Here is a 12,862-nt window from a genome sequence, read left to right on the forward strand (position 1 = left end):
CCAAGTCATCGATCCGTTTTCAGTTGCTTCCTGGAAATCCTGAGATGCGCAACATGACTATCAGGCTGTACAAGTGCTTTCAGGAACATAGAATCGAACCTTGCCATGGCAAGCTGTACGCCAACAACCCCCTGGTAGATGGTGCGCAGGAGAAACCAACTGTGAGAGGTCACGGGGAGAGGGGACCCGGGAGTTTCTGCTCGGCAAAACTAGTCGACACCATATCTGTTCTTCTCTTGGCTAATTCCATATGTACCTAACCTCCTTTATGCATCTATATCCCCGGTCTCAACCACCCCAGCACTCCTCTCTAACCCAGAAGGCAATACCCTGCGAATGCGGATCCAATTTCATGGAAACTTTCATATAAACAATATTCAGATATCGCACCCAAATGCCAGACAGCGCTTCCGCCATGCCATGCCCAAGCACCTCATATCTCTATATTCACATGCTCGCGACTGATCCTGATGACCCCGACGAGGGAGGCCACTAACGCTCCCGTTGCACAAGGTTCCATTCATACTGAACAAGGCGCTCGTGTTAGTTGGGGTTCCGTGTCGTCTCATAAGGGTGCTTGTTCGGAACAAAACTTACCACTCGCCCATCTTCATCTCCGGTATACACCATTTGAGGCATTGGCGTGATACAAGTGATCGGCGCATCTATGTTCGATCCAGTCTCGCTCTTGTTGTCGATATGATCCAGCCTCCTGAGGAGCTCAAGCGCCCACTTGCCGTCGCCTCTTCGCACGGTTTTCTTCCAGACGTTTACCCTGCCCCTCCTGTGACCAGTGAACACGAGGAAGTTCTCGAGCCACTCGCTGCTATTGCCCTCGTAGAAGGCGCACGAGTGCACATAATCGTCGGGGGCCTCGTTCGTGCCGCCGCAGACGTTCTGCTCGAGTATGAGCTCGCCGTTGAGTGTAAAGAGGAGCACGTTGGGCCCGCAGCACAGCATGATCTCCCCCGACACATCGTTGATACGGGCGCATTCGACCGGGCGGGACACCGGAAGCTTCCGGATGAAGTCCAGGCGGTTGAGGTCCCACAGGAACGCAGTGCCGTCTTGAGATACAGTGAGGAATGTGCTGAATGCCTTGGAGACGGCAATCACGTTGACTGGTGTCTTGTGGCCAAAGAGAGACATTCTAGGAAGAAGCTCAACGTTCTTGCCCGATGATGATTTTATGGTGAACACGGATATGACGCTATCATCGCCGGCTGTGATGAGGGTCTTGGAATCAGCAAAGGCAACGCATGATATTTGGCCTTGGTGGAGATTCTCGAGGAGCCCGACGGGCTTGCGGTTGTCGCTGAGGAAGAATCGAATGCTATTGTCCGCGAAGCCCCACTCGAGAAACTTGTCGAAATGCGGTGGCATGTTGAGGCGGAAAGGCGATGCGCACAGGAGCCGATCGAGTTTCGGAGCATAGATGAGGGACGCAACCCGTTCGTGGCTTTCAAGCAGCGGGTAGTTGACCCTAGTCAGCGACTGCACACCAGTATCAAGCCTTCTAGTCGGCAGATGTACGTATTCTCGAACGGGGTGGGGCTTAGTGAAGACTTGATGTGGCGTTTGTCCGAAGTTGTGGATGATATTCGTAGTGATGGCCCGCTCGTTTTTGTCGACCAGGCTGTCCAGATCAATAGCACCATGATAGGACAAATGATGGAACACGTTCAGGTTTTCCACAGCAGCTTCGCCTCTCTGCTTAAAACCGAAAACCAGGTCGATCCAGTGGTTCAAATTCTCCGTCACGTATGGGCTCTCAAGAGCTTGTCGATTCTTCTCAATGAAAATCTTTGGATCTCCTTTGGCCCATGGCGGAAGTATGACATGGTCAACCTTTCCAGCATTGCCTTGACGGTGTCCAAAATCGTAGCCATTCGTATTCGTGAGAAAGTCAGGCAGATAGAAGAACTCAGGAATAAGTTCCCGAACGTCAGTTCCATTGTCCCTGGACGACGATTTCCATGCGCCCTCGATGGAGTAGAACAGACGATCTGGGTGATCGAAGGTGCCACCTTGGAGCAGGATGTATGATTGTACAAATGGAGGCAGCCGGATGAGGTACGATGCTACAGCCATAGCGGACGAGTAATGTGTACCGTAGTGGAATGGGATTTCACCCACTTCCATCAAATTGCTGTACCTCATCATGTAGTCGGTCTGCCGAGAAACGGTCTGCGCACCCATTGGCTTTGAGAGGTCTCGGAAACTGGCTGGGTCTGTTAGGTCGAGTTCCTCACTCGTGTAGTCTGCGAGGACCCAAGGAAAGACTGGATATTGCGTCAAGTCGTTGAACGTCCGCCCGGCCATCGTGTTCACGAGCATCAAGTAGTGGAAATTGGATATCTCTCCCTTTTGCCACTTTCTCATTATTGGAGTCCAGGGTGACGCGTTGAAGATACTCCCAAACTTGGAGCCAAAAGACTGAGGAGCCTCGTCAAAGACCTTGATGCCTTCCAATCTCCATGCATCTTCTGGGTTCGGCAATGACTTCGGATCCGACGTATGAGGAGTCTTGTTGGAAAGCCTGGCAAAAACTTCGTCCCGTATGCTTGGATTCAGTGCAGTCATCAGGTAACTGCGACCATCTGTGAAGAAAATTTCGATGGCAACGTCCCTGAACAGAAAGCGGCGTTTGGAGATACTAATCACGTCATGCCATCTCCAGCTGCGGGACTCTTGTTCACTCCCCCTCTGTGCCTTAGGCCTCTCCGCGGCCTTGCTGCCCGTGATGATCTGGGAGTATGGGTCACGCTCGTCCGGTGGAGCTTGCCAGACATTGATGATTTCTCCATCAGCGCTACGGAAGACATTGTCCATGATGTAGAGTGCTTCTTTGCCGATGATGAGAATGCCTTCGCACGCCTCGAGACCGATGATTCGTGAAATATTGTACACGCTTTGTACGGTGTCACCCAGCTCGAGGCGCCGCATGACCTTTCTGTTCTTGTCTTCAAACGAGTCATCGCCTTCCGGCTCATTGAGATCTTCGATGAGCTCGAATTCCTCTTCTGGAGTCACACCTGGCTCTGATTCTTGGTCAGTCGAAGCAGGCTCGTCTGTGAGAGCAACGCCCTCTCCGACCTCGTTGATCGCGCTGACTTGAGGCGTGTTCGTGCCGGAAGTCCCTGGTCCAATTTTTGTGTCCAGCTTGAGGCCAGCAACGGCAGGCAAGGAATCCGACGGCCTAGATTCGGATGGTTTCTTCTTGGCTTGTTTGGACTGATACTCTTCTCCCAACTTGGAGTTGTCTGGCAATAGACGTAGGCGCATCCGGTTCCTTCCCTCTGTCCTGTCAAGCTTCCACTTGATTGTGCGGTCGGTCTCTGCAAAGACGCCGCCAGGACGTTTGAGATCCCGGTCCATCTTTGCAAAGGAGCTGATGAGAAATACGAAATCGTCTTGTTGATCTTGAGTGAGCCGTTGATGTTTAGAGTGTTCAGTGCAGAATATGCTCTTCATCCAAGCACTATTTGCCATCTCATGACGCAAGAGAACGTTTTCGATTTGTCGAGCCTCATCACGCCACTGCTTGAGCTTTTCTTTGCGTTTCGACAGTCGCGATCTGGCAGTCTCCAAGGTGCGCTGATTCTCTGAGCTGACGTATTCCTCCCATGTCTTCGACATACCACCCAGAAATAGCGCGTCTAGCGAAGGTCTGTGTTGGTCAACCCATTCGACAAAGGTTCCGTCATCGACCTCAGTCAGACGAGTGAAGCCTTTGGTCAGCTGGGATTCGTCTGCCTGCATTGGGATCTCTCGGAAGACCCGTGAGCACTCATCCGGCTTTTGAACTAGAATGATGCGCAAAATTCCAGCAGCCGCTAGACGGATGGGCTCACGAGCATCAATGAGCTTGCCGTAAAGCTGATACCAGATGAGGCTCATAGAATCGTCATTTGCCGATAGACAGTCAAGCAAGACGATTTGCCAATAGTAGAGATTAGATAACACTGCCAGGTTATCTCCCTCTGACACTTGGGCATCATCAGTGTCAGACAGACGAAGCAGGACCAGCTTGATGATAGACCCCTTCAGGACAGAGACACTCTGGCTGCACAGCCTCACGCTCTTCAGCGATGATACGTCGGGCCGTGCAAGATACTCCAGGATGCTTCCCAGAAAGTCAGTCACAGGTTCGGCACCATTCATGAACCATCCTTCAAATATTGTGTCCAAGATGTGTGTAGCAAATCGAGCCATATTTTGAAGAACTTTGGTTTCGTGCAGGACAGTTTGGTCGTTTTGAATCAATGCGCTTAAGCGAGAAATTGCGTGCCGCAGGACATAGGACTCGAAATAGGCCTGGTGTTCCTGGAAACCTGGAGGTATTTTTAAGAATAGGCCGAAGCCTGGGAATTCCTTTCGAGCCAGCAATTGGTCGATAAAGACGTCAAGCACGAGGTCCAATAAGCCCTCTAATACGACGTTGCTGATTTTCTGTGCTTGTACTTGCAACTTTGGAGACATGACATGCGCTAGCCGTGCGCTGCTTTTCGCAGCCTGCGGCGATTCTTGCGACGTAAGAAGGACGAAAGAGGATGCACGCCGGAGTTGAGTACCCCTAGACTGGCCGGGCAGCTCTCCGGATGAGGGAACGACAGACGCCCTCACGATTGGTGCCGGGCTCGATGAACCTGCCAACGGTCGAATGATGACATCGCCGCCATCAAAAGTGAGCGCAGAGTCTCTTGAATTCAACTCTGTCTCCGGGCTCACAGGATCGGTGCTGAGCAGTACCGGGTACAAAGCAGAGAGGAGTAGCCGTACGTAATCAGAGGAGAGCGCGAACTCCCGGAAGTCCGCTGATTTCTGGTGAAGACTTGACAGGAATCGAACAACGGTTTGGAGAACAACAGCATGGCTCGCCACTCTCTCTTTATCTACACCGCGTGTGCCTGCCGATTTGTTAGCTGTGGGGAGGCTGAGAATATGGGGATAGGATTGATACGCACGTCTAGCTCCGAGTTCGTCGACAAAATTCATGGATCGTGCGCGAGGTCTAGATTCAGAGGCGCTCAAGTTCCTGGAGTGCCCTCTTTCAACACCCACTGGTGAATCCGGGTCATCCTGATACTTCAAAATGTCCCTAAGGCCATGCTGGAGCATTGTTGTGATGACCGGTAGAACGTCAGGGAAAGTGACTCGGCACTCGCCAAACAAGTCTGTCAGGTTCAGCAGATCAAAACTCCGATCAAAGTCGATCTTCGCCACATCTACTCCAAAAAGTATGCTAAGGCACATTGGCCACAGAGTTGGGATATCCCACCAATGCTTCAAACGGTGAGACATGATTGCGAAACCTCCGGTCTTCTTCGCAAATTTGGAGGCATAACTGGACCCATGCGATACGAGTACTCTAGCGAGTATCTTGCAGCCATAGACAATGACTTCCGGGTTCTCCTCGGCAAGTAGGTACAGGAGCCACTAATGTTGTGAGGTCAGCAACGAAAAAAGGAACAAGAAACAAGAAACACTGCAACTTACCTTGTTCGTTACTGTGCGGGCAAACTTGTGGATATCCGTGAAGTTTCCCTTGTCGCAGAGCAGTCTTGTGTACAGCGCCAGTATCTTCACACCAACTTGCTTTCTCGTCAAGGCCGGCAAATTCGCGCCATTTGCCGAGTCCACTGTGGCGCGACGCAAGCCAGGCCTACCGTTGGATGGGGTGATTGCAGACAATGGCCTCGGAGTTCGTGGTTGGGAGTTAGCTGACGAATGAAAGGTATAAGTGATGAACAGGGCGATTGTGCGGTGGGCCTCGGCGTTGAAGTTGCATTTGATAAGACTCTCGAACGCATCCAGGAAATGAGGCATCACATTTTCAGAAATTGTCTCTGCTTTTAAAGCATCCAAGAGTCTTTTCACAATCCCTATATGTAAACCATCAGCTTCTGAGACTCGCCATGTTGGTTGTTCGAGTACTTACGCATTCGCTGCAGTCGGCGACTATTGAACTCGTGGAACTTGCTGTTGACAGCGAATGTCACAAACTGTTTGTAGTACAATTCCTGGGTAATGGGAGCCGCCTTTCGCCAAGTATCGAAGTCGATCAACAAAATACGATATGCAAGAGGGTTGATGATAAAGGACTCGACGGGTGAAGCATGCTTGTAGCCAACAAAGTCTAGCACCAAGCTGAGGAGCTGAAAACTCAGCTTGTCTCGGTCCTCGGGGGTGAGGAGAAGACGCCAGCCAGGTATATCGCTTCCAGAGGTCGCATATCCCAGCTTGGCTCTTAGTAGCATGCCAAGGATAGCATAACCATTGTCTCGCTCCATTGCTTCACTGTTTCTCCAGCTTTTCTTGATGGACAAGAACATCAGCTCGACGGATCTTAGGAATTCTTCAGCTGTCTTGGCTCGCTCGACCAGCTTTAGGGCAACGGGCGTGAATCCGCCGATCCGCCAGAGATTATCGTCGAAATTGTAAGGTGTTGTGACGACGGGATCTCCGGTCAGCACAGCGACACCATGAGCCCTCACAAGAGCGTCGTTGACGCATGGTAGAGCGGCGTTTATGGAGATAGCAGTTCCGCTCTTGGTCGCCAGCTGGAACAGGTTACTAGCTGCATTCCTAGACAAAGACCGAAAGAGGAAGGAGTCGAGGAACTGGCCCTCGGGATGGAAAATGGCAGTGGGCAACGTGCTCATGAGGATCTTCTGTTCTGGCACGAGGCTACTGGCCTTGTCTCGGATTGCCTTGAGAATATCTGATGAGCCTTCTTCCTTGCCTGGGTGCAACATTTCGTTACGGAGACCCAAGGCTGCTGATGCTTCGTACGTCTGAAAACCTCCAAGGCAGTCTTGGAAATTTCCTTGATACCTTGGGCCCAGGCGATAGTGAACTGCAAGCAGGTCATCACTCAGAACTTCTTCGAAGAGATGAGCCGATGCCAAAGACCATTTGGAAAAGACAAGCCCAGGACCGAGCTTCGTAGACAGATCACGAGGGGTCCCTAAAAAGGCCTGCACAGGATGTGGCTTGTTGCTGACGGAGTTGAAAGATGCGAAACTCTCCGTGCTTGCATTGCTCATGGGAGGAGGTACTGGATATTGCGACTTGATCTGCTCGGCAAATTCGCCATTGACGTACAACGAAGCCTTGCTCGCTGTCATCGTCCTTGGCCGTCGATGAACAATTGCAATGTGGTACCATCGACTTTCCTTGAATTTGACCGACTTGAACCGGACGCTGGGCCGTTGGGAGGTCACAGACGTCTGCAGAATGAAATTGTGGGTATCTTTTTCCAAATATGCCAGAAGAAAGCATGTCTGAGTGGCATCGAAAACGCCAAAGATGGTCGTGTGTGAGCCTGGGTCGAAGCGGTCCACTCGAATCCAGGCAGTGAAAGTATAGCCACCCGATGACTGTGGGGGGAACGAGCGTCCAAGCGAGGGCAGCTCAATGGACGAATGCCCATGAAGAGAGAGGTCGAATTGTACAAATGGGGGCCCGTTGAATCTCGATGCCATATCCAGACAGAACTGGGAAGCAGTGGCATCTTGTTTCGACAAGAGCAGCTGTACATCGGCCAGCCTGCCGACGCCGAGATGCATCAAAGACTTGCAGAGACTGAGAACCACCCCTCGTTCATATTCTGATAGCCTCGATTCTCCCCCGAGGTACAGGGCGAGGAATCTAGAGAGTGCCCCAGTTCCATGTAGTGCATTCAGGTTGGAAAATGAAGCAGAGCTGGCCAGCTTCATGGTAGCCAGAACGATGGCCGAAGCAAAAGACTCGGCAGATTCCGGATTCCTGGGCATGGACTCCCAAAAGTCGATGACTGCACGCAGGATCTCGGGATTTCGAAGCACCGTCGTGGACGTTATGATCTTCTCCAGCTCTCTCTCTATTGTAGTAACTTCAAATTGAGTAATTCGGCCCCCATCGGTCGTCTGGTACGCAACGTCATCACTGGCTTCGCTGGTTCCTTCGGGGGCAGAAGTCACGGCGACCGCTTGGCAGAGCTCATCCAGCCTCTGGTCGTCAAGAGAGAACGACAGCAGCTTTCCGAACAGTTGGCAATTTGTCCACACGTCCGAGTCGGTGCCTCCCAGGCCAACGCTGGCTATAATTTGTTCCAATGCCTCCCAGCCCCCGCCCTCAACCCTACGCTTGAAATAGCGACGATTGCCATGGTGTTCCCTGAAAGCAGCCGTGAATATTGCCAGGACGATGTGCAGGAGCTCGAAGAAGCCTTTCTTCTCTTCCAAACTCCGCCGCTGTGGATTGTAGAAGCCAGAGTAGGTTCGGAGGACGTTGAGCAGATGCCGGAAGCCATCTAGATGGCGGAAGTCGTCTTGGGCTGGGCACGGAGGATTGGTGGCAGCGACATGCTGGTGTACCTGTCGGCCGAGCTCGATGAGTGGGGGAAACTCGGGATAGTCGCTGCCCTGGGGAGCTCGAAGGGCAGCAGCAAGCTTGTCAAGGAGCGACTGCAGTACTTCTGCTGCCTTGGTCACGACAGGAGGGTTCGAAGCTGAGGTCGAGGAACGGTATCGGCGCGATCGAGCAGCCAGCTTGGGCACAGAGAGGGACTCCATCGTCGAGACCGCTCAAATGTGCCTTCACAGACTTGTCATCTCTTCGGTTGTTGCGTCAAAGGTTGTCCCAGCACCCGTCAAGGGTCCAGGCTGCAGCCACGGGATTGCTGCATGGAAAGCTGGCAGGAGGGGCAGCTTTGCTGGGTGCTGCTGGATCCGGATTGCAGATTGATCTTCGCTGGGACTCCTTGGGGGAAACAATGGTCAAAACCTATAGGAAGAAGACCTCTCCTATATTGCAAGAACCAAACTCTATCAAGAAGCTCTCGAGGTGTATAGCCCGGCTTGTGGTGGATTGTCTAAGAGCGGCCAAGGCCGTCTCAGAATGTCAGCCTTGGGGGTCGTGTGGCTTGTCGGAGCCAGCCTGTGGTGGGGCTCTTTCACACCTACGGTACAGTAGGCCAGGACCCTTGTCGATCCTAGCCCAGCGCAGCATGCGTCAGCTTCCCCGAGCCTCCTGCGGCCTCTCATTCAGCGTAGCAGAAGCACCCTTGGCTAGCCTTGAATTATCGGGCTACAGGTCGAACCTTGCACACTACGACAGCACTGAACAGCAGAGAAGCGGCATAAACCACCTCAATACGTCAGTCAATCAACACTGGCTTCTCCTCTCGCATTAAAAGCACAGCTGTCAAGCTGTATGCGCATGCGCCACACTCTCGAGTCACTAGACTGTTCAGCCCTTAGTTACGTCCTGCAGCTAAGCAACTCTCTGCTCCTGGATCAGCGCACGAACCAGGAACAAAGGATTCTACTCTAGCTTCACGTTCATACGAAACCACCTAGGTACCGACGCACATACTCCTGGGCTTCCGAGTACAATGGGCCGACCCGCAAGCCTTCGTGTGCATTGATACCGTGCGCACCGCTCGGCTCTAAGACCAGGTCTCAGGGCAGTCGGTTCAAATGCTGATCGACCAGCTCAGCTTGAAGAGCCCGCTTATGCAAGCCTTTATTGTGACCCGGCCTCGACCTCATTCCACCAGGCCGGTGCTTCCGAATATATCTACCCTTGCGGTCACACTACATCATCTGGTGGTTTTCGAAAAAGCTGCTCAGCTGGGTAATCTGAGTCGACCTCATCCTTTCAACGCTCCAGAAATTTGACAAATTGCTATTTCGAGTCCTGCCCGTGATGGTGTTTCTCTACCAAAGCACGGGCAGGATGTTGCTCAAGTCTTCGTTCAAATTTCGTACCCTGTATTTCGAGTATGCCTCTCGACTGAGTCTGTCTCCGCCCAGGTATTTGATTTCTCAATATGACCCACCAATACCCGAGAATGGAGGTACCAACCAGCATCCTTGGAACTCGGTGTCGAGACATGGGCGTCCACGGAGGGACTCTTCGTGTCACGACGAGTGGAGTGGCGCTTTGTCATTTCAATGACCCCCCTATCTTCTTGATGGAATGAGATCAAGTGAAGCGGGGGGTCTTTAAAGTGAAAAGAATTTGCAACTCTGTTCGCACTGGCATGGTTTCTGGATGGCCGCCTCCGTCGGAAATCAAGCGGCCCTCCTACCTCAGGATGCTCAAGGTAGCAGGTGACGAGATGGTGTTGAAAATCGGTACAGTGTATCGCGAAAATAAAACCTTAGCCCGAGGCGCACGTCGTTGAATTCAGCTTAGTTCAGGCAGTATCCTGGCTTCGACTCAACTCCCGCATGGACACCACTTCTTATGTACAAGACTTGTGCGGATGCATTCAAGTCGATTTGCTTGGGTTCTTGTCATTACTACTGACATGCGCTCGTCATGAATCCTGGATCCCATGGTCGAAGAGATGAGTTCGTACTCACGGACTCTCTATGTCAAGGCCTGGAAAGTGGACAATCTGCTGGAGTACTATTCTCAGTCTCCATTGGGCTTATTCCAGCTCAGATCCGCATTGCGTGTGCCACTATTAGCATGCGTCGCATGCTCAGTTTGACGAGGGTTTCCCAGGGTGTCTTAATCGTTCTGACACTACGATCTCATCGACCCAAGGCTCAGTTGGACCATCAAGGCTAAAAATGGTACTGAGATTTAGCTCACCAGAGACGAAGAGCCTTCCAGTATCTGTGAGATCTGTTCGCAAATCTTGTGACCTCTACTCCACCGTCACCGGTCGAACATTGTTGTTTGAGTCCCTAGTGCTTCAGAACGTTGGGCAGGTACATTCTTCTCGAGAAGTTGATTTGGCACGGCATCACATTGATGTGGTCTTACTGACATAAACGATGGTAGTATTTATTCGACTGCAAGTCATCCTGTCGTCCACAAGCGCCAGGCAGTCACTTGAGGAGTTAGCCACGCAAATCCAGCATGGGACCATACTACTCAGTGGGATCACTTGTGAAGCAGTGGGAACCAACGCATATTCCAGGAAGGAGATCTCGGCAGATGTATCTTTCACACTACGTCATTCCGGAGAGACTGCCAGCAGTACGTCAGGTACGGTTGAAAACAAAAACCACCTCTGTCAACCTCAACCCGAAGCCGAAGCAAGATGGTAGCTTGCCCTTGGCCCACCAACCTTGTCCCTCGAGTTAGAAGAGTCAACATCTGTGGACTGTAGGCAAGTGACTGCGCGGATCTGTCAACAGTCTACCCATCCCACATCCATAGCAAGACAAATACTCTCCCAAGATGGGTGTATGTTTTGCCACACGTTCGGGCCGGGACCGAACCAGAATGCGGCCTTCGCGCCTCGGCTGCAAGCCGTTTATACCGAGCTGAATGGGACCTGAGACAATGCCATGCTTCCATGTGTGATATTCAACAGACGACGCGATCTCTACAGGCAGAGCTGGTGCAGCAATCTATATACGTGATCAACCTCACCGGCCCCCACCATGCGCTCATCGTGACCTTGTCTGTCGGTAAAAAGGGGTAGGCACGTCTTCAGTGCTATAGTCTACGCTCGAAGCGTTATATGAGAAATATGCACAGGCCGGCAGAAGAGACGTCCTTGGGGACGTCGAGACCAGGAACGAAGTAGACTTGTTTACAATTGTGTGGCCTGGTGGTGAACCAATTGTTGTCGTTTAGTCAGCAGGCATGGGTAGGATGTTCCTGGCCATAGTGTAGCCAATTGAATGCTGTTCAAGAGTCAGAGGCTGAGACCGGAATCTTCTACAATGCTGTGTCTCCAGACTTCGAGGTATTCTTAGTCTCACCGCCCCGAGGAGGTCATCAAAGAAAAGCGGTGGAACAGGCCGCAGTCTAGGCGTGAGCGTATACACGATGGCCACTAAACACGACTAGCCAAGCCCAGGCCCCCAGGCTGAGCATCAGCACACCGGCGGACCGGCAGACCGGCAAAACGACTGCCACGGCCATCTGTCCCAACTGTCATATTCGCCTTCCCTCGAGTCTTTGCGGGCCAGAGACGCGGCAGACAACTCTTGGAGCTTTCAAGGACGGCTCACAATGATTTCATTCTTGGAAATATGGGAACTTCCTGCAGCTTTGAGACCTCCAGCCTAGACGTATGCCAGGTTTTCAGGAGGAACAGAAAGCCATCGACCTGCCGATCTTCTTTAGAAGCAGTCGTCAACGGGGCCTGGGTACCTGGGGACGACCCAAATGGTGGAGCACTATCGGATCATACAGACGTATCGTGTACCCAGCTCACCCCCATACACAGTACAGTCCTGTTTCTCGCGGCGCGACTTTCCTGCTCCAATGTATCACCCCCAAGGAACCTATCTCTTGATGACTGCATAGGGCCCCTCATCGGGTTTTCGGGATAGTCGCAGCGAAGGAAGCTCACGGCGAACACATCTGGGCTCGTCTTCAGAGCCCAACGACCAGTCTCCCACCATTATGGGGACTGAGGAGCCGCCTGCCTAGTTCAGGGTCAAGATGCAATGCACACATCGACAGGAACGCCAATGGCTGCCGCTGGCTGGGCACCCGTCAATCCTCCGGGGGACGACCTGCGTCTCTTGGGCGCGCGATATTGCTGCACCTCTCCTGCAATCACTGCGCCTAGACCCCACATTCGTGCAGCACAGGGCCACTCCCCACGGCACAATACGGCCTCCAACAAGCCTCCCGAGGTCTCCAAGCTTCCGGCTTGGTGGTCGATGTCGTCCCCAGTGGGTGCCCCTCACCTCCACATCCCTGCTTGATGAGGAGCACATGTCCACTAAGTACAAAGATACCAACCGGCCACATACGTTCTAGCGATACTGGTTGGTTTTGGGGAAACCGGCTTGTCTCTTGGTATATAGCCTTGTGGGTGGTATTTCCGCTATTGATCGCGTATGTCTTTCGTTCTCGAGGACCTTTCCCTTAAGATCTTTTTTCTAGTCTATAGCAG

At 52.4% G+C, this 12,862-nt stretch overlaps 1 protein-coding gene across 1 annotated transcript; it reads right to left on the reverse strand.

The window, feature by feature from the left end:
- Positions 1-492: 492 nt before the first annotated feature.
- Positions 493-8,558, reverse strand: J7T55_011525 (beige/BEACH domain-containing protein; the record flags this gene model as incomplete). The annotated part of the gene is made up of 6 exons (XM_053135435.1): positions 493-525; positions 598-4,910; positions 4,968-5,439; positions 5,500-5,885; positions 5,942-8,083; positions 8,144-8,558. 6 exons carry the CDS (start codon positions 8,556-8,558, stop codon positions 493-495), a joined length of 7,761 nt encoding a protein of 2,586 aa, XP_052999332.1.
- Between the last annotated feature and the right edge of the window lie 4,304 nt (positions 8,559-12,862).

Source organism: Diaporthe amygdali (assembly GCF_026229845.1).
Source record: "Diaporthe amygdali strain CAA958 chromosome Unknown NODE_2_length_3802984_cov_64_841326, whole genome shotgun sequence".
Taxonomy (NCBI): domain Eukaryota; kingdom Fungi; phylum Ascomycota; class Sordariomycetes; order Diaporthales; family Diaporthaceae; genus Diaporthe; species Diaporthe amygdali.